The 21,810-nt window shown below is 38.0% G+C and overlaps 2 protein-coding genes and 2 long non-coding RNA genes across 4 annotated transcripts; 3 read left to right on the forward strand and 1 right to left on the reverse strand.

Moving 5' to 3' along the window:
* Positions 1-4,277: 4,277 nt before the first annotated feature.
* LOC135477194 (protein PIF-like) lies at positions 4,278-13,077 on the forward strand. The gene is made up of 11 exons (XM_064757350.1): positions 4,278-4,380; positions 4,649-4,754; positions 6,761-7,312; positions 8,025-8,105; positions 8,410-8,604; positions 9,059-9,250; positions 9,879-10,034; positions 10,592-10,977; positions 11,437-11,527; positions 11,829-11,911; positions 12,294-13,077. Exons 2-11 carry the CDS (start codon positions 4,691-4,693, stop codon positions 12,318-12,320), a joined length of 1,827 nt encoding a protein of 608 aa, XP_064613420.1. The 5' UTR covers positions 4,278-4,380; positions 4,649-4,690; the 3' UTR covers positions 12,321-13,077.
* Positions 5,460-7,091, reverse strand: LOC135477202 (uncharacterized). Its single transcript, XR_010445148.1, has 3 exons — positions 7,063-7,091; positions 6,175-6,232; positions 5,460-5,672 (listed from the first exon to the last, which is right to left on the reverse strand). It is a non-coding gene; the product is annotated as an uncharacterized LOC135477202 (long non-coding RNA).
* Positions 13,078-16,507: 3,430 nt separating the features above from the next.
* On the forward strand, positions 16,508-19,915 carry LOC135477047 (collagen alpha-1(XXI) chain-like). The gene is given in 5 exon segments (XM_064757198.1): positions 16,508-16,669; positions 16,944-17,049; positions 18,473-18,738; positions 18,741-19,023; positions 19,737-19,915. Coding segments are annotated over 4 exon segments (792 nt in total). The 5' UTR covers positions 16,508-16,669; positions 16,944-16,985.
* A 186-nt stretch (positions 19,916-20,101) lies between these two features.
* Positions 20,102-21,727, forward strand: LOC135477200 (uncharacterized). Its single transcript, XR_010445147.1, has 3 exons — positions 20,102-20,357; positions 20,812-21,003; positions 21,628-21,727. It is a non-coding gene; the product is annotated as an uncharacterized LOC135477200 (long non-coding RNA).
* The last annotated feature ends 83 nt before the right edge of the window (positions 21,728-21,810 follow it).

The following is a 21,810-nucleotide window of genomic DNA, read 5'->3' on the forward strand; positions in this document are numbered from 1 at the left end:
GCAAACAAGGTGTGCTAAGAAGTTATGTTGTATTACTATCTGAACAAAATAATTCAAGTAACTGGTCCAGACATGAAAATTAGGACGAAGACCCCATGTTTGCAAATTTTTGTTGGCTTCGACAATATGTGAGTTAAGCCTCGTTACCTACTATCTCCCATCCCACCCCATTTCCCCGAACAGAAATAGTACCATAGTAAGCACACAATACACACCATCCGGATTTCTGACAGCAGTGAAATGCTCTAAATACTGAATAAGTTTCATGGAAATGCGTGAATTACGTGGCAGTATATCTAAATAGCTTTATTCCCGTGTTCAGACCCGGACACGTCTTGTGCAACAGATCCTGTGTGAACAAATACCGCAAATGACTTGTTTTCTGTGAGGTGCTTTTAAACATTTTTTGAATTTAACCCAAGCCCGTTTACAGTCACAAATTTTATAACTGGGTTGTGCACTACGAATGTCGCCATGGTTATATAGGTATGAATGCGCCGTTTGGTAATATCCCAGTGTCGAATACCCCATCTGAGCTAAACAGAGCATCCGAGAGGCCGTTTCGGCATCAGCGACAAGTCAGAATGACATTTCACCGTTACAAACAATAAACAAACAATAACTGTTCCATTTAATCACTGAAGAAGCAAAATAAAAAACGGTTGTAAGAGAAAGGAAAATGCAGAAATACTGTGTGAATGCACCAGGAAATCGACTAGAAGCATAAAAATAAAAAAAAATGAGTCAAAACTTTAATTGGTGAGAATTTTTATAATGAATTAGGACTGGTGATTTTCTGTTTAACATTATATTTATTCTGAAGACAACCCTTCTTCTGAATATTTATTTTGCATCATAAGTCAGCTTCAGCTTGTGGATGTAATTCATCAGACTGTGTTCAGCCCCGGAGCTGAACACAGTGTATCTTACGTTCGGTAAGCTACACTATCCGTAACATGCATTTTTCATAATCAACAGTTAAATACACAAAACAAGAAGAACAAAACTAAGTAACCAGATAAAATACCACAAAAGACAAGTGAAAGAAATACACAAATGAATTCGAAAATATTGCTGTTACAAAATGTGAGCTATGTGAACAAACACAGAGGTAAAAATGAACATAATTTCTTGTTTTACTTTTATTGTTTGATTTTAACAGGATAATATCACAGTCAAACATTGGCAGTCATTTCCTATTTTAGAATTTGTACAGGATTTTATTATGTTTGAGTAATAATAAATATTAACACATTATGGATATCGCAACATTGTGTAAAACAATTCAGATTACGATATCGTCAGAGACTATCGTGTATTCATGAAAGTTAACGCTGGGCTATATGGGGTGAAGTATTAATGATATTAACGTTTCAGAGGAAGCCACTCAAAAACACCAATGATCAAATGATATCCATAAAAAATGAATTAACAATTGCTTTTCTAAGTATCATTGTCAAAAAAAAAATTATTAATGAGTTAATAGTAGTTTTTCCCCCGTTTAAGTTGTTTGTATATATCGTATGTGGTTAAATGGCGGAGATCGGCATCCCGCAACAACTCGTTGATCCAGTTTTTTCTTCTTTCAACCAGAACAAAGCTATAACAGTCAATTCTTAGAGGGATAACTCTGAGCATCCAGATTTGCTTTGCATTTCACACGTAGTTCCGGGAGCTAAATGATGTAAGTTTTTCTTGCATAAAGTTACAACAGCGAGAGCATTCTGAAATCAGTACGATGTTAACTTTCCACTCCCATACTCACGACACTGGGTAGGAAATAGTACCAAAGATATTATAAATTATTTCGGTGCAGTTTAGTCGTACAATAACAACATTCTCGCATGTTTTCTTAACCTTGTTATTTTAAACAGCGTCTCGAGAGTGCAGCTGATTAGCATTCTTCATTACGACGTCACTGTGGCCTCGAGTGATATCGGGTAAACTGGGATCGTCTAAAAGCATGACCTGCACGTAGATAATGTACCCAATGCCTTTCCGAACGTTTCACTAGCACGTAAAAAAAATTGTCAATGGATAAAAAGAGGAGTAACGAGTACAAAATAAAACTGAAACTAAATTCGATTTCATTAATCATCCTAGACACAGAAGTCTGAAAGAAACAATGGTGTTTGTCCTGCAGTCATAATTATATGAGCGAGAAACAATATTGGCATTAAGCCACTAAAACGTACATACATTTATTTTTGTTCAGTGAATGTGCGAATCACTATGTGAAGCCATTTATGCATTCACTAAATATAAATTATGAATTATTTCCTTGTGGAAAACGATTTATAATAACGACAAAATAACGTGTTATTTGCAACTATTTATGCATTTACATGGACATTTAGAGTAAAACCCTGACTTACGTAAACTGACTAGAGGCTGTATTTTACTGGTTACGAGTGACCATTTGCCACCTATCACACTGTCGCCTCGGCTCTGGTTTCAACTTCTTTTACAGACACTAACTTAATTTACATTTTACTATTCTCAAGTTTTAGACAGTCTTCACCATTTCACATTGAGAAAAAAGTTTTCCGCTGGTGTTTACTCTTGATATAAGATTCGATGATAGCCTACTGCTAATACATTTGCTTTGGCAAATAAACAAGCTTCCAAGTTAATAATTTGTTTAAAAGAAGCAATTCACGCTGAAATGATTAAACGAAGTTGACAGGGTTTGTCTGTATAAGCTTTCTTTCTTTGTTAAATTTATGGTTACAATAAAGTTTTGCTTCTAGGCCAACGAAATCCGCATGAATATCTTTTTTGGCAAAATAGATGTATATCCGAGAGTTTATGTCTTATTAACGTGCGATAAAACGATGTTCTACAATTCTGACCATTTCGATGGTAAGGTTGACCTCTGTCATGGAAAAGAATAGATATCAGTTTGCGTTTTCAACCAAAATAATCAGAGAGTAAAAAATTGCATAGTCCACTGAGGTTGAAGGTACCACTCGCTTAAGAAGCAGCTGATATCATTTTCGTTAGACCCTTTATTCACTGTTCTTCTTTGTCAGTTTTCTTAAAGGACAAGTTTTAAATGGAGACATCTGTACCATAATTTCATCCCTACGGTAAATATACATACATTTACAATAAAAGCCAAATTGTATTACCTACTTGGATTCAAGGCGCATTACTGTAATTTATAAAGTGAAAAAAATACACGTCTTTTATGTTGACCACTTGGACAAAATGGTGACCTCTACGTCACTGATTAGTGACACACAAATTAATCGCTTTCTGCCCTAAAAAAGGACTGGTCTTTGAAGCAAACGTTATCAAGACGAAGATTAAACAGCGTCGTACCGGTTGACTTCCTCAACTGACAAGGTGTACACGTGTATGTAAATAAAGACAGAATGTCGTGTACGCTCGCTTCGTCAACATTTGCATTAAGTCCTGGGTATTTGTTATTATACCAACAAAGTATTATAGACTTTTCGGGACATGTGTAAATTAAACAACACAATGCAAAACCCGCTACGTGAAACATGGATATATCAAAGCTTCTCTTAGATAAGTACAAAAGTAACTGTGCTCATTCATGATCCGCAACGAAATACAGCCAATACATCAATGTAGGATTCGTGATATTCTAATTTCCTCGTATTTTCATTATTTATCCGGTTCACTAAGATACACTCAGGTTACGCCTTCTTTTCAGTTTCATTTAATGATGAAAAAAGACGAAGTCAAATTATTTGTGGCTTTTTACCAACCGACTAAAATTTTACCTTATTTAAAATGTACGTGACCACAAACTATATTACTATCGCAAGTGTTAAATTCTGGTTTTAACGTAAATTCACAACAAACAATACAGTTCTCCTCCCTAGATGAGCTATGATTACAGAGAACACGTTTTTATAATTTACCTTAACGTCATGAAGATAGTTATGGATTTTCAAGAATCTGTGACGCCATGTTTTTGTACTTGGTGCGTGACATGTTGAGCAGCATTCCGATTGGTTGCCAACTACTGCACGAGTTTCTGCTTGACAACGCCTTCTGATGAAAAAAAAAATTTCGTCCTAATATGGACACACCACAGTCAATGACTAGTCCTAATTCTAAAGAGGAGGATTTTGTTTATATTTAAAGGATTGACTATCATATTGACAGTCAAAGGGTCATCGCCTTGGGCGGAAATGAGCTAAAAACGGAAAACCGACCGACAGACGTTCCTGATATAGAAAGAGGGAGGAAGTTTCCTATAAAACTGCGACACTTACAGTCGTTGAAGCAGATCATCCACAGACAGTGGACAGAGACACATCGGCAAATATTGTGTGATCAACAGAGAGAGACACAGAGAGCAAAGGAAAGATACAGAGAGAAATTTACCTGAGTATCTACCTTAAGGTGAGAATATCAGTACTTAAGGTAAAGGTTCGCTACCTTTAATATTTTGTCTACCAATTTATTTCATAGTGTCTGTTTTAAATGCTTTGATGAAAACCTGTTTAGAGTGGCATAAGAATGTGTGATTATTTTTTGTACGAGTTAACTTGTATTTTGTTATGGTAGGTTTATTTCTAAAATTATACTACTGAACTTTATGCATATTTTGCACTTAATTTAATTTATATGTAAAGAATGAAACTGACCTGATTATTATTCCTTTCAACAGAAAAATCACCCAATTCAGGATACAAACAAACAATTTACCAAGATGAAGCTGTTCTTTGCGATCGTCGTATTGGTGGTGCACACTGCCATGGCCACAGATTCTAGAGGTAAGCCGTTATACTGCTGTAGTATACACATGGGCAGGGGAATTTCTAGATTCTTAGTGGCAACACGTGGTGGGCGGCATACGTGTGACCGTTTGTAAAGTCTTTCCCCTCTAGTATGCCATGCAGCTTTGAACGTCAACGGAAAACTCGCCGGTAATTTGCCAAAGGTGCCTAAGTTAAAAATTCCGTATAACAACACATAATTCAACCCACATGGATATATAGGTACGTTACATATTAAACGGTGGCTCGCAGATGAAGTTTTACTACAAATTTGCCTTCGTTTCTGTTTGTGCAACTCTAAGTATTTTGTAATGAATTGTCTTGTTTCTAGAATTTACAACACGTGAGGAGATAGAAATTGGCATGTATAGATCTATTTAACAATAGCTCGTAAACGTTCGCCCTGATCTTGTTACTCGGTAATTTCCGTCATATTCGTTTATTTCCGGCTTACGCTTAAGAAATAAAAAACAACACGTAAACTAACTATGCTGCTTGTATATGTATGAAAGTGACTAGCTGTCATAGGCCTACTATATGAAACAAAGATGGTATAAATATAGACTTACCTCTTCAATTTGGCTAGTGTTGTCATACGGTGTTTACAAAATCGTGTCACTAATTTCTGACATGTTCGCGACTTTAAATGATAGATATGCTCAACGCATTTAAAAACCTGGGGAAATTTATATATGAATCAGCGTTTCCCGGAGCGAACCGGATTCAAATTTTAATATGAACAATACACATGTTCAATGAATTCACTTTACGTTAATATTACTGGTCGAGGTGGGGAGATCGAATCCATCTTCTGCTAGTTTGGATAAGTTTTGTCACACGCATTGTGAGGTGTTACGTCGACCTCCGGAAAATCTCTGGTTTCTTCCACGTATAAATCAGACCACCGTCATGTTTCTGAAATATTATTGAGAACGATGTAAAACATCAATAAAACAATTTTACACTTCAATAGAATAAGGAATTCATAACCAACCCTGATATTCTACAGCCCTATGCCAGTGTGACAGCAGATAAAATGAGCATATACTTTTGCAAGTAACTTTTTAATTAACCAAGCGTTTTAAGCTTTACATGCAACAATGTACATTGCAAGTATTTTCTTGTTAACGGTCTATTTACTTCCAACAATTGCCGAGGAAATTTTCCTGATTTGTCACGCATCGAGTAACAGCCTTTTACGTTGATTTTATCTTGAATATTTTGCGTCTATTTACAACACAACAGCCTTGACATCTCGTGTGAAGTTACACTTTGCCCAATAACTCGCCAACTTTAATTCATGAAAAATACCGATCTCAAGAAGTGTTTATGCTTAAATTGAAATACACTTAATACATACATGTTACATGTGGCGCAATCGTACGCCCACGGACATCGCATACTTTGAATTACATACCTTTTCTCTCGGCGAGGGCGTTTTCTGCAGCGCATGAATACGTGTGAGTCGGTTTAGCCTTTAACATGTAAACAGTTTTTTACATTAAAGCACAGAAAATGTTTTAAGTTACCCAGGATCCATTAAGTCGTGTTGTTTATATTAAAGAAATGTATTTTTGCAATGCTCTGCAATGTGTTTCTTAATTCAAAGGTTTAAAATAAATTATTCCACAAATATAGATCAATAAACTAAGGTTGTATGATGTCAATAATAATAATATCAGTCAATCATTAGCAAAAGTCGATTAAAGTTTATTTTGATCATTGGCAATTTGACCCCTTGCGGTAAAATTAGAACCTTTGTATGTAAATAAGTCACAATACATATAAAAAGATATAAGTGCGGACAGTAGTGTGCCGTTCAGATTTTAAACACTTTAAGCTCTGGCGAAATCCAACGACAACATGTTCCGGCATGTAACATGCTGTTTTCATGCTTTACACTGTTTCATTCCTCTTATTTACTTTCTGGATAGTCCTACGCTGTTTAAAATGCTCCATCAGTTCCTTAATAGATTTCGCAACTGTTTACTTTTGTGTTTCAGACGACTGTCGTACACTGGCCGATCTGTATTTCATCGTGGACGCCTCCGACAGTATGTCGACACAGAACTTTCAGCAAGAGCTGGATTTTGTCAACAACGTTGTTGGCGGTTTGATGCTGAACAGCACAGAGGGTTTCTCTGTTGGCGTCGTCGTCTTCAGCCAGAACCTCCAGGAGATAAACCTGGGCAGTTTCAACACAAAGACCACTCTCCGAAATGCCGTTAACAAGCTGAACCATGACAGAGACGGCACCTTAACTCACCTAGCCATCCAGCGAATGACAAACTCGTTTAAGACTTACGGACGCTCCAACGTGCAGCAAATCGCAATTCTCCTTACAGACGGCCGCTCCAAGTTTCCCGATCAGACGTCGTCCGCTGCAGCCATTGCTCGGGCTAATGGTATCCTCATGATTGCAGTTGGTATCGGATCTCAGATCAACAACGAAGAGATGAACAGCATTGCTTCCAGATCTGATCTTGTCTTCCTCGTACCCGACTTTGAAGCTCTCATACACCTGGCTCAGCGAATCGCCACCACTGTCTGTCCAGGTAAGAGCTAAAACTACTCTCCCATGCAAACCATTCCTTGAACACCCTGTGATTAAGAGGAGCCTGTGAAAATGAAAAATGACGTGTTTTGAAGTTAAAGCAACAAAAGTTCACGACCTAATTACATAGTGCGCAAGCACCATATAACTCGTTCGAATTATTTTCTTAACGATTTTCCCCATAAATGAAGCATTTTATGACAGACAATGTAATGTTGAGTAGAAGATACAATACTCATATTATTTTAGACAAAACGATTTAAAGAAAACAAAAAAAAGACAAAAGTAAGGCATATAAAATTTAACGGATTTATTCGGGCACTAAACATTTTTTTTTAAAGAAAAAAGTATGTTTACTGTAAAGAGATATATTTTAGGTCAAGAAGAAACCAGTAGAACTTTCAATGAATAAGTCGAGCTGTCTTCCTCTTCGGTTGTACAAGGGAAGGTCTGCCTGCAACCAGGTTGATTGTCATGAGCCTCCCTTGAGTCCTGCACGGTTTCCTCCCACTTTAAATGCTGGGCAATGTGGTATAAGTAAAATATTCTTGAGCACGGCGTAAAACACGAATCAAATGAACAAGCATACGAATATATTATCGGATTGTGCATACAGCTGTGTCCGTTATTAAATCAGGAATTTATGTATCGCGTGTCAAAATGATACTTACATACTATACGGAAAATAAGTTTCTGGTGATTTCTGTTTTCAGTAACTACAACATCAACGACGACGACAACCACTACTACAACGACGACGACAACAACAACAACAACAACAGCCCCAGTCTACAGTCAGTAATATTTTCTTTCCACAATTAATGAGGCCCTCATCTGTAATAATTGTGTACTTTACAACGTATAATGAAACGTAAGGGGAACATGTGTCATACGTATATGTATGTGTGTGTCCTTATTATTTAATGAAAAAAACCAAAAACAAAACAAAAACAATAGAATATGGAGATATATGTATGTGCAAACTAAACAATTCAGTCGTCAGCCGGAATCTGGGGTTGAGCTGCAAACTGGAAACCCTGACCCATAACACCGTCCCTCATTGAATTACTATTGACCTTAATTCTCTCCCCCTCACAGATCCTTGCGACGATTGTACCTTTTACAATGGAGTCGGCTACAACTCGCACGAAACTGACTGCAACTTGTTCTACCAGTGCCATCTTGTCTACGGCGAACTGAAACCTGTTGTGAAACAATGTGGATTCGGTCTCTTCTGGAATCAGGCTAAATTGACCTGCATGGAGCCAAAAGATGTCCCGTCATGTCCCCAGGGTAGGATTTGTGCTTGTGTCATCAGTTGTTCTTTGAAATAAATAATTTGTCTCTGACACCCAAGTGATGCTTGTGAAGTCCACATTGAGTACGACGTTGCAGGCCTTAACGGAGATGGTAATATTCAGATGTCTTCTTGGAGTTACCTCCCATGTTTGCAGTGGTGTGTTGTTATTCTGTTTTAAAAAAGTGGATTTGCCGAAGCATTTAATCATCTACATGGGAACAGTTTCGCTACATTTAATGAGCAATTTAATAACCTCAGTATTAAGTAAAAGGAGTCAGAATGACTTTTTTCATCCCTGGCATATACTTTTGACTATATCAGACTTTCAAATACAGAGAATTAATTCAATTTCAAAAAAGTTTACAAGCATAAAATAATTAAAACAAGAGCAACTTCTAACTTTGTTAAACGTAAAATCTAACCACTTTTTCCGTATCTTTTAAACAGTTCTATGCCAGGGTAGGGCCACCAGCTACGTGTACACTGGTAACTGTGCCGCCTATTGGACCTGTTACAACGACAGACCCACCTACGCACACTGCTGCCCCTGGGGTCATGCCTTTGTCCAGGACGTGGGCTGTGTACCAGACTCCTCATGCCAAGATGTCTGCCCACCCGACGGAGTCGTCGGAGATAAAGGTAAAATAATATTTGAATATAAAAGACCATATAACTGAGAGCTTCGAGGAACGGCGCATCAGTGAGTGACATTGTGTCACCAAGTGACTCTCAGGACATGACTACACTGGCCATATAGAGTGCAGAACCAGGACAGCGTTCAGCAAATGCATTGATAGTAGCATCTTAGACGCGCCCATGGCTCAAGCAGAATACAATAATGCAGTGATTTAAATAGCAATTACAAGTAAAAAAACAAGAGTACAAGGCAGCAATGCATCGGGATACACTTTATATAAGGCGAAATCCTCCTTCTCGCTGTACGCTTTCTTCGAAATGATACAAATAACACGTTAAAACGAGCCAATAGTTTTATAAATCAGTGACTAAATGAAAACAAGTATGTTATAACATGCAAATCTGTCTCTAGAGCTCTATGTTGGCTTACATGAATTACATAAATAAATGACCAAATCACAGACAAATTCAAATTATTCAAACTATGTACGTCAGTTGCGCCATTATTGCAACTGTCCATAAGCATTATGCCCATACCTCCCCTACTCACATGCTTGTCGCATGTCAATAAAGATAATAATTTTGTTATATTTGTATCAGAAAATTTACAAATCCTTTTGTATACATGTAGGTATTTGCAACAAACTTCCTGGACCGAATCCCGGTCAGTATTACGAACAGTTGGATGGTACCGAGCAAATGCTGAGAGACTGTGCTCCTGGAACTGGTTTTGATGAGCTGACATGTGACTGCACTATCTTCATTCATTACAATCCCCCCATCCATGGTAAGTTTTACTACAGTTTGGGAGGGCAATGTGCCTTCATACAATCATCAGTTTGCTACAGAGCGTTCCCAAACATTAATATGCAAATTGCCAGATCAATTGTTCCCTAGATGCATCATTACTTTAAATAAAAGGTTGGGCATATTTCGTTGTAAGCCATCGCGGATGTTTAAAATGTAACATTAGAGTAGATCATAGTGCCTTCTGCCAAATGTTTACTTATTTGTTTCTCTCTGAATCTATCATCTACAACAACAAAATTCATATCTATCTTTTGTATGTAAGAAGGTATGTCATGCCTAGATATGCAGTCCATTAGACGTACGAATACCATCAGCTCAGTACTAACATGTACATGTAACAAGAATCTGAGTGCACTGAAATTTTATTCATCTCTCTAAATGTACTTTATTTGCTGGCAATTCTGCAATGTTAAAGTAGTTAATATACAATCTTTAAGCTGTCTAGGGATATTTTTCCTATGGTCGTTTGGGAAAGTATTAAAAATGCAAATCTGTCTGACACTAACGGTATATGTCTTCCTGATTACCTTCCAGCTTGCCGCCCAGCTTTATATTTACCTTTTGACTACGACTTGAACGACAAGTCTCCATCACACGCCTACGTGGGTAACAGCGGTGTCCAGATTCTCAGGAACATTCCAGGAGCCATCGGGGACGGTGTTGCTTATTTCGACGGTTACTCTTCAGCAATCATCCCAGTGTTCGCCAACAACGATTTTGGGGACAAGTTCGTAATAACCTTCCGATACCAGGAGACGGCTGTCACTGGGGGAACGTACAAGTCAGAGGCTCTGATCAGCAACAGCGGCTGTAAGTCCCCCTGTTCTGTAGCGGTCACCTTCAACAGAGCAGCTTCAGAAACTGAGGGCAAAATCAGAACCAGTCTCAACGGGACTCAGACTGCGACCGTGAAGAATAACGTGAGTACCGCCTTGCCCAGCGTGTTTTTTGCAGTGTAACAGGTAATCGTGTATATTATTCTGTGCTTCTGATGTGTACAACGGAAAGTCATTGTCACAAATACTGTCACAATTATTCTCACAAGAAGTAAATCTTGAAAGGGTAACCTTTATTATACCACTTGCTCATTGTTGCTTCAGCATTCTTAGGAGTTCTTCCCAGAAACCTCACACCTGGGTCAAAAGTTCCGTTACCAATTTTATATGCATAGAAAAGCATGAAAATGGCATTTGTCGAAGACGTATCCACAGTCTGAAAAGTGTCTTTAAATCCCAGGTAGTTATTTAGAGTATTATTTTTGTGATGGTTATTTTACATTCTGTCCACGAGAATAGAAAACGTTCTGTAATGCACATAAGTATGGAAAAAAATTACTGGCACGAATTACAACTAGAGTGATGTGATATTTTGTCTTACAGAAAGCCTCATGGAAACAGGTCCAGTACACTTACAACGGAGAGCACCTCATCGTTGTTGTCGATGGGGAAGTAACCCATGTTCAAGCCGCAGGTAAGACAAGAATTGACGTAGAATTCCGAGACCTAGTAATTCAGAAACCCAGTAGTAGAAACTCAGATAATAGTAAACATTTTGATGGAACTTAACCCTGCATAGTTTAATTCCCTCCTCAGCCAAGCGGATTTAACAGTAACAGTCTGTGTTAAAATGTAGCATTCTGATAGAGCTGGTCTTCATCTCAAAGCACAGATAACATATCGTTATTAAGTTTAGCTGTGACCATTGTCCACATTTCTCTCAGTCCAGATAGGCCTGGAAGCTTATTCATGGTTAATCTGTTCTATCTCGTTAGGTGACATCGAAATCGTCCAGGCTGCTATCCAGCTAGGCGTGGGATGCAAAGAATACGATCGCTTCACTGGATACATGGACGAGGTATGTTTCTATGGCAACGCGTTTAAAAACTACAAAAACAAGAGATGAACTGCTTATAAATTTATGCAGATTTGATAAAAATATGTTCTGCTTTAATTTATCTGTAGATCGTATGACAAATTTTCAGCGAATTATGTATAATTTATTTTACGTGCACAAACGAACAAGCTCCATATCAAATAATCCGTAACAGCAAATAAAATTACATTCTTTTTAATACAACATGCACACTCGATTGACGTAGCCTAGAATTACAGCCTCTTGGCGCCTGAAATATACAGAAAATAATATTCAGTGCATGTCATCAGCTAACATGCAACTCACACAATCATGCAATCAAGTCGAATGTCTAACCAACATCTTCTTTTCTCCTTTTTTTCAGCTTTACATTTACAAATGCCTTGTGTAAACTTATCTCTATGGCTGACCTCCAGGGCTCCTGTCAACTTCAACCATTCTAGTCCCTTAAAGAACATTTTTCTTGTATATAATGCATTAAATTAATTATAGTTTTGTAACACTTTTAAGACAAGCGAATGATTTGATTCGGTCACAAACTTCCATGGTATAGATCAACATTTGACAGTATCACTGACCATATGTATGTATGAAGAGTCGATCACGGTGAAAACAACTTCTTATAATAGTTGTTTCTTGGATGCCTGAACTCTGGGGTCGCTTGCACTGAGCGATCGTAGGCTAAGTTGATTTTAAATACCTTGGCGATACATGTAAAACCATGAGTTGCCGTGGGACCTACAATAAACTAAGCTTACGATCGCTTACGATTACAAGAGGCTCTTAAACCTAATTAATAGTACTCAAATTGATTTTATCTGAAGTTTTCTAGGTTTATGTAATGTAGCTGCTAAGTCATGGTGAAACTCAGCAGTATAACATATTTATTACGGAGAAAGACTGAGCTTGTTAGGGTATAGAAAAGTAACTGGCTTTTCTTAGAACACAATATGTATGTATTTCACGTCTCTTTAAACCAAAAAGCTTTAGGTGAATCGTATGTTATTGTAAAACACATGTGGTTTCACTGTAATTTAGTCCACATCATTATTACTTGTATTGTATTATTAATTAGTACCGATTGCATCATCTGTAATTTCTTCACCTTGACACGTGTTTGTTTATCAAATAAAACACCTGATACTATACGACATGTGTTATTTACCTTACTGTAGGATTATTATATAAAATATAATTAAAGACCTACAGGGCAGCCACTAAAACCAGCGCAGCTACGTCGATGTGATAGTTGGGACATGGTCACACATAACATGTGAAATCCAGATTCCTTAAACCTTAGATTTGTTTTTTTTTCTAAGTGATTCTGTAAACGTTTCCATGGTGGCAACTTATACACTCTCTAAGACTATGGCTTAAATCAGGCAGAACTACGCTTATCAATATTCGTTCAGCTAAGGCTTTAAGTAATGAGGTTCATTACGTTTTTCTGAAGAAGGATGCCGATTTACTCCGGTCATGGTTGCACTTAGGAAACATACATGATTCTCAAGACTTGCAATTTCACCTAGTGTAATCATGTGTATTACACCAGCCGTCTCGAGCTAAATGTGCAGGTGGCCAAAAGTGCTGCACAGCGTTCATCGGTGTGCAGCGATCTTGCATGAAGTTCTAATGGATATTACTTACGTTCCACTTATACCGCATACTTAATGAGCTAGCTTGGCGGACGGTCTGTTCGTCAGTTACTTAGTTGTTAGTTACGTAGTCGTCAGTTACTACATGGATTAGTGGTAACACAGCTCTCGTCAATCACATTAACACCAAACTTGTGGAGAAATCAATGCAAAACCAAACCCATCCGAGAGCCCAAATATCAGGCAGAGATTTATATATGGGTGCGCTTAACCCCGGTGCTAATTAGTTTCCCGACATTCTGTGTATGTTCATGGACATCTAGTATGAGAACTGCATGTAGCTGCGCGGTTTCCAAACAGCCTTCACGGATGGTTTTCAACTTCTCCTTCAGTGCTGAATGGTTTGCGACATGTGTCAATATTTGTACATGTATAACACAGAGCCCGTTCGGTGAAATCATGGGCTGTTTATTAAGCAATTGACGATTAACCAGTTACTGTGTAAGTGTAGATAAAATAAATGGTCTTAATTTTCTGGCTTAAATTAGGCAGAACTACGCTTATCAATATTCGTTCAGCTAAGGCTTTAAGTAAGGTTCATTACGTTTTTCTGAAGAAGGATGCCGATTTACTCCGGTCATGTTGCACTTAGGAAACATACATGATTCTCAAGACTTGCAATTTCACCTAGTGTAATCATGTGTATTACACCAGCCGTTACGTGCTAAATGTGCAGGTGGCCAAAAGTGCTGCACAGCGTTCATCGGTGTGCAGCGATCTTGCATGAAGTTCTAATGGATATTACTTACGTTCCACTTATACCGCATACATAATGAGCTAGCTTGGCGGACGGTCTGTTCGTCAGTTACTTAGTTGTTAGTTACGTAGTCGTCAGTTACGTAGTCGTCAGTTACTACATGGGTTAGTTGTACCACAGCCCTCGTCAATCACATTAACTCCAAACTTGGGGAGAAATCAGTGCAAAACCAAACCCATCCGGGAGCCCAAATATCAGACAGAGATTTATATATGGGTGCGCTTAACCCCGGTGCTAAGTAGTTTCCCGACATTCTGTGTTTGCTCATGGACATCTAGTATGAGAACTGCATGTAGCTGCGCGGTTTCCAAACAGCCTTCACGGATGGTTTTCAGCTTCTCCTTCAGTGCTGAATGGTTTGCGACATGTGTCAATATTTGTACATGTATAACACAGAGCCCGTTCGGTGAAATCATGGGCTGTTTATTAAGCAATTAACGATTAACCAGTTACTGTGTAAGTGTAGATAAAATAAATGGTCTTAATTTTCTATTTCTGAAGTAGGTTGATGTCACTGAAACATGTGTGGAGAGGAAACTGTTAATGATAGCTTCAAGTAATTTTTCACCATAAGAAAAGAGCATATGTTGGGGCCGCAGTTTTACCTATTTCTATTTTCTTTACAGTTTTCGTTTTAGAGGCCATTGAAATTACGTAACTAAATAATTTGATTATAGCTCAAAATCTTACAATACAGATAAGAAACAGAAATAGGCTCGAAATCACCGGCCCGAAATAAACCAAAATACAACAAATTTTATGTCTTATTAGCGTGCGATAAAACGATATTCTACAATTCTGACCATTTCGATTGTAAGCTTGTCCTCTGTCATTGAAAAGAATAGATATCAGTTTGCGTTTTCAGCCAAAATAACAAGAGAGTAAAGAATTGCTTAGTCCACTGAGGTTGAAGGTACCACTCGCTTAAGAAGCAGCTGATATCATTTTCGTTAGACCCTTTATTCACTGTTCTTCTTTGTCAGTTTTCTTGAAGGACAAGTTTTAAATGGAGACATCTGTACCATAATTTCATCCCTGCGGTAAAAATACATACATTAACAATAAAAGCCAAATTGTATTACCTACTTGGATTAAAGACGCATTGCTGTAATTTATAAAGTGAAAAAAATACACGTCTTTTATGTTGACCACTTGGACAAAATGGTGACCTTCACGTCACTGATCAGTGACACACAAGTTAATAGCTTTCTGCCCTAAAAAAGGACTGGTCTTTGAAGCAAACGTTATCAAGACGAAGATTAAACAGCGTCGTACCGGTTAACTTCCTCAACTGACAAGGTGTACACGTGTATGTAAATAAAGACAGAATGTCGTGTACGCTCGCTTCGTCAACATTTGCATTAAGTCCTGGGTATTTGTTATGATGCCAACAAAGTATTATAGACTTTTCGGGACATGTGTAAATTAAACAACACAATGCAAAATCCGCTACGTGAAACATGGATATATCAAAGCTTCTCTTAGATAAGCACAAAAATAACTGTGCTCTTTCATAATCCGCAACGAAATACAGTCAATACATCAATGTAGGATTCGTGATGTTCTAATTTCCACGTATTTTCATTATTTACCCGGCTCACTAAGATTCACTCGGGTTACGCCTTCTTTTCAGTTTCATTTAATTATAAAAAAAGACGAAGTCAAATTATTTCCGGCTTTATACCAACCGATTAAAATTTTACCTTATTTAAAATGTACGTGACCACAAACTATATTACTATCGCAAGTGTTAAATTCTGGTTTTAACGTAAATTCACAACAAACAATACAGGTCTCCTCCCTAGATGAGCTATGATTACAGAGAACACGTTTTTATAATTTACCTTAACGTCATGAAGATAGTTATGGATTTTCAAGAATCTGTGACGCCATGTTTTTGTACTCGGTGCGGGACATGTTGAGCAGCATTCCGATTGGTTGCCAACTACTGCACGAGTTTCTGCTTGACAACGCCTTCTGATGAAAAAAAAAATTTCGTCCTAATATGGACACACCACAGTCAATGACTAGTCCTAATTCTGAAGAGGAGGATTTTGTTTATATTTAAAGGATTGACTATCATATTGACAGTCAAAGGGTCATCGCCTTGGGCGGAAATGAGCTAAAAACGGAAAACCGCCCGACAGACGTTCCTGATATGGAAAGAGGGAGGAAGTTTCCTATAAAACTGCGACACTTACAATCGTTGAAGCAGATCATCCACAGACAGTGGACAGAGACACATCGGCAAATATTGTGTGATCAACAGAGAGAGAGACAGAGAGCAACGGAAAACAGAGAGAAATTTACCTGAGTATCTACCTTAAGGTGAGAATATCAGTACTTAAGGTAAAGGTTCGCTGCCTTTAATATTTTGTCTACCAATTTATTTCTTATTTATAGTGTCTGTTTTAAATACTTTGATGAAAACCTGTTTAGAATGGCATAAGAATGTGTGATTATTTTTTGTACGAGTTAACTTGTATTTTGTTATGGTAGGTTTATTTGTAAAATTATACTACTGAACTTTATGCATATTTTGCACTTAACTTAATTTATATGTAAAGAATGAAACTGACCTGTTTATTATTCCTTTCAACAGAAAAAGTACCTAATTCAGGATACAAACAAATAATTTACCAAGATGAAGCTGTTCTTTGCGATCGTCGTATTGATGTTGCACACTGCCATGGCCACAGATTCCAGAGGTAAGCCGTTATACTGCTGTAGTATACACATGGGCAGGGGAATTTCTAGATTTTTAGTGGCAACACGTGGTGGGCGGCAAACGTGTGACCGTTTGTAAAGTCTTTCCCCTCTAGTATGCCATTCAGCTTTGAACGTCATACGTCGGAAAGCTCGCCGGTAATTTGCCAAAGGTTAGTTGTTTACACCGGGCACTCCAGTTTCCTCTATCCATAAAAATGACTGCTAAGTGAAAAATTCCGTATAACAACACATAATCCAACCCACATGGATATATAGGTACGTTACATATTAAACGGTGGCTCGCAGTTGAAGTTTTACTACAAATTTGCCTTCATTTCTGTTTGTGCAACTGTAAGTATTTGTAATGAATTGTCTTGTTTGTAGAATTCAGTAGAATAAGGAATTCATAACCAACCCTGATATTCTACAGCCCTATGCCAGTGTGACAGCAGATAAAATGAGCATATACTTTTGCAAGTAACTTTTTAATTAACCAAGCGTTTTAAGCTTTACATGCAACAATGTACATTACAAGTATTTTCTTATTAACGGTCTATTTACTTCCAACAACTGCCGAGAAAATGTTCCTGATTTGTCACGCATCGAGTAACAGACTTTTACGTTGATTTTATCTCGAATATTTTGCGTCTATTTACAACATAACAGCCGTGACAGCTCGTGTGAAATTACACTTTGCCCAATAACTCGCAAACTATAAGTTATGAAAAATACCGATCTCAAGTAGTGTTCATGCTTAAATTGAAATACACTTAATACATACATGTTACATGTGGCGCAATCGTACGCCCACGGACATCGCATACTTTGAATTACATACCTTTTCTCTCGGCGAGGGCGTTTTCTGCAGCGCATAAATACGTGTGAGTCGGTTTAGCCTTTAACATGTAAACAGTTTTTTACAATAAAGCACAGAAAATGTTTTAAGTTACCCAGGATCCATTAAGTCGTGTTGTTTATATGAAAGAAATGTATTTTCTTATCTTTGCAATGCTCTGCAAAGTGTTTCTTAATTCAAAGGTTCAAAATAAATTATTTCACAAATATAGATCGATAAATTAAGGTTGTATGATGTCAATAATAATAATATCCGTCAATCATTAGCAAAAGTCGATTAAAGTTTATTTTGATCATTGGAAATTTGACCCCTTGCGGTAAAATTAGAACCTTTGTATGTAAGTAAGTCAAAATACATATAAAAAGATATAAGTGCGGACAGTAGTGTGCCGTTCAGATTCTAAACACTTCAAGCTCTTGCGAAATCCAACGACAACATGTTCCGGCATGTAACATGCTGTTTTCATGCTTTACACTGTTTCATTCCTCTTATTTACTTTCTGGATAGTCCTACGCTGTTCATCAGTTCCTAAACAGATTTTGCAACTATTTACTTTTGTGTTTCAGTCGAATGTCGTAAGCCGGCCGATCTGTATTTCATCGTGGACGCCTCCGACAGTATGTCGACACAGAACTTTCAGCAAGAGCTGGATTTTGTGAACAACGTTACTGGCGGTTTGATGCTGAACAGCACAAACGGTTTCTCTGTCGGCGTCGTCGTCTTTAGCCAAAACCTCCAGGAGATAAACCTGGGCAGTTTCAACACAAAGACCACTCTCCGAAATGCCGTTAACAAGCTGAACCATGACAGAGACGGCACCTTAACTCACCTGGCATCCAGCGAATGACAAACTCGTTTCAGACTTACGGACGCTCCAACGTGCAGCGAATCGCAATTCTCCTTACAGACGGCCGCTCCAAGTTTCCCGATCAGACGACGTCCGCTGCAGCCATTGCTCGGGCCAATGATATCCTCATGATTGCAGTTGGTATCGGATCCCAGATCAACAACGAAGAGATGTACAGCATTGCTTCCAGACCTGATCTTGTCTTCCTCGTACCCGACTTTGAAGCTCTCATAAACCTGACTAAGCAAATCACCATCAAAGTCTGTCCAGGTAAGAGCTAAAACTATTCTCCCACGCAAAGCATTCCTTGAACACCCTGTGATTAGGAGGAGCCTCTGAAAATGAAAAATGGCGTGTTTTGAAGTAAAGCAACAATAAGTCCACGACCTAATTACACAGTGCGCAAGCACCATATAATTCGTTCGAATTATTTTCTTAACGATTTTCCCCATATCTGAAACATTTTCTGACAGAAAATGTAATGTTGTGTAGAAGATACAATACTCATATTATTTTAGACAAAACGATTTAAAGAAAACAAAAAAAAGGACAAAAGTAAGGTATATAAAATTTAACGGATTTATTCGGGCACTAAACATTTTTTTTTAAAGAAAAAGTATGTTAACTGTAAAGAGATATATTTTAGGTCAAGAAGAAACCAGTAATACTTTCAATGAATAAGTCGAGCTGTCTTTCTCTTCGGTTGTACAAGGGAAGGTCTGCCTGCAACCTGGTTGATTGTCATGAGCCTCCCTTGAGTTCTGCACGGTTTCCTCCCACTTTAAATGCTGGGCAATGTGGTATAAGAGAAATATTCTTGAGCACGGGCGTAAAACACGAATCAAATAAACAAGCATACGAATATATTATCGGATTGTGCATACAGCTGTGTCCGTTATTAAATCAGGAATTTATGTATCGCGTGTCAAAATGATACGTACACACTATACGGAAAATAAGTTTCTGGTGATTTCTGTTTTCAGTACCTACAACATCAACGACGACGACAACCACTACTACAACGACGACGACAACAACAACAACAACAACAGCCCCAGCAACAACAACAACACCCCCAGCAACAACAACAACAGCCCAGTCTACAGTCAGTAATATTTTCTTTCCACAATTTATGAGGCCCTCATCTGTAATAATTGTGTAGTTTACAACGTATAATGAAACGTAAGGGGAACATGTGTCATACGTATATGTATGTGTGTGTCCTTATTATTTAATGAAAAAAAACAAAAACAAAACAAAAACAATAGAATATGGAGATATATGTATGTGCAAACTAAACAATTCAGTCGTCAGCCGGAATCTGGGGTTGAGCTGCAAACTGGAAACTCTGACCCATAACACCGTCCCTCATTCGATTACTATTGACCTTAATTCTCTACCCCTCACAGATCCTTGCGACGATTGTACCTTTTACAATGGAGTCGGCTACAACTCGCACGAAACTGACTGCAACTTGTTCTACCAGTGCCATCTTGTCCACGGCGTGCTGAAACCTGTTGTGAAACAATGTGGATTCGGTCTCTTCTGGAATCAGGCTAAATTGACCTGCATGGAGCCAAAAGATGTCCCTTCATGTCCCCAGGGTAGGATTTGTGCTTGTGTCATCAGTTGCTCTTTGAAATAAATAATTCGTCTCTGACACCCAAGTGATGCTTGTGAAGTCCACATTAAGTACGACGTTGCAGGCCTTAGCGTAGATGGTAATATTCAGTTGTCTTCTTGGAGTTACCTCCCATGTTTGCAGTGGTGTGTTGATATCCTGTTTTAAAAAAGTGGATTTGCCGCAGGATTTAATCATCTACATGGGAACAGTTTCGCTACATTTAATGAGCAAATTTATGACTTCAGTATTAAGTAAAAGGAGTCAGAATGACTTTTTTCATCCCTGACATATAGTTTTGAATATATCAGACTTTCAAATACAGAGAATTAATTCAATTTCAGAAATGTTTACAAGTATAAAATAATTAAAACAAGACCAACTTTTAACTTTATTTAACATAAAATCTAACCACCTTTTTCGTATCTTTTAAACAGTTCTATGCCAGGGTAGGGCCACGAGCTACGTGTACACTGGTAACTGTGCCGCCTATTGGACCTGTTACAACGACAGACCCACCTACGCACACCTGCTGCGCCCGGGGTCATGCCTTTGTCCAGGACGTGGGCTGTGTACCAGACTCCTCATGCCAAGATGTCTGCCCATCAAAGTCGTGGTTGGAGATAAAGGTAATATAAAATTTGAATATAAAAGACCATATCATAGAGGAACGGCGCATTAGAGAGTGACATGTGTCATCAAGTGACTCTCAGGACATGACTACACTGGCCATATAGAGAGCAAAACCAGGACAGCGTTCAGCAAATGCATTGATAGTAGCATCTCAGACGCGCCCATGGCTCAAGCAGAATTATTCTCAATACTGCAATTGATTTAAATAGCAATTACAAGTAAATAGACAAGAGTACAAGGCAGCAATGCATCGGGATACACTTTATATAAGGCGAAATCCTCCTTCTCGCTGTACGCTTTCTTCGAAATGATACAAATAACACGTTAAAACGAGCCAATAGTTTTATAAATCAGTGACTAAATGAAAACAAGTATGTTATAACATGCAAATCTGTCTCTAGAGCTCTATGTTGGCTTACATGAATTACATGAACAAATGAACAAATCACAGGACAAATTCAAATTATCCAAACTATGTACGTCAGTTGCGCCATTATTGCAACTGTCCATAAGCATTATGCTCATACCTCCCCTACGCACATGTTTTTCGCATGTCAATAAAGATAATAATTCGTTATATTTGTATCAGAAAATTTACAAATCCTTTTGTACACATGTAGGTATTTGCAACAAACTTCCTGGACCGAATCCCGGTCAGTATTACGAACAGTTGGATGGTACCGAGCAAATGCTGAGAGACTGTGCTCCTGGAACTGGTTTGATGAGCTGACATGTAACTGCACTATCTCATTCATTACAATCCTCCCATCCATGGTAAGTTATACTACAGTTTGGGAGGGCAA

Source organism: Liolophura sinensis, chromosome 10, assembly GCF_032854445.1.
Source record: "Liolophura sinensis isolate JHLJ2023 chromosome 10, CUHK_Ljap_v2, whole genome shotgun sequence".
Classification (NCBI taxonomy): Eukaryota; Metazoa; Mollusca; class Polyplacophora; order Chitonida; family Chitonidae; genus Liolophura; species Liolophura sinensis.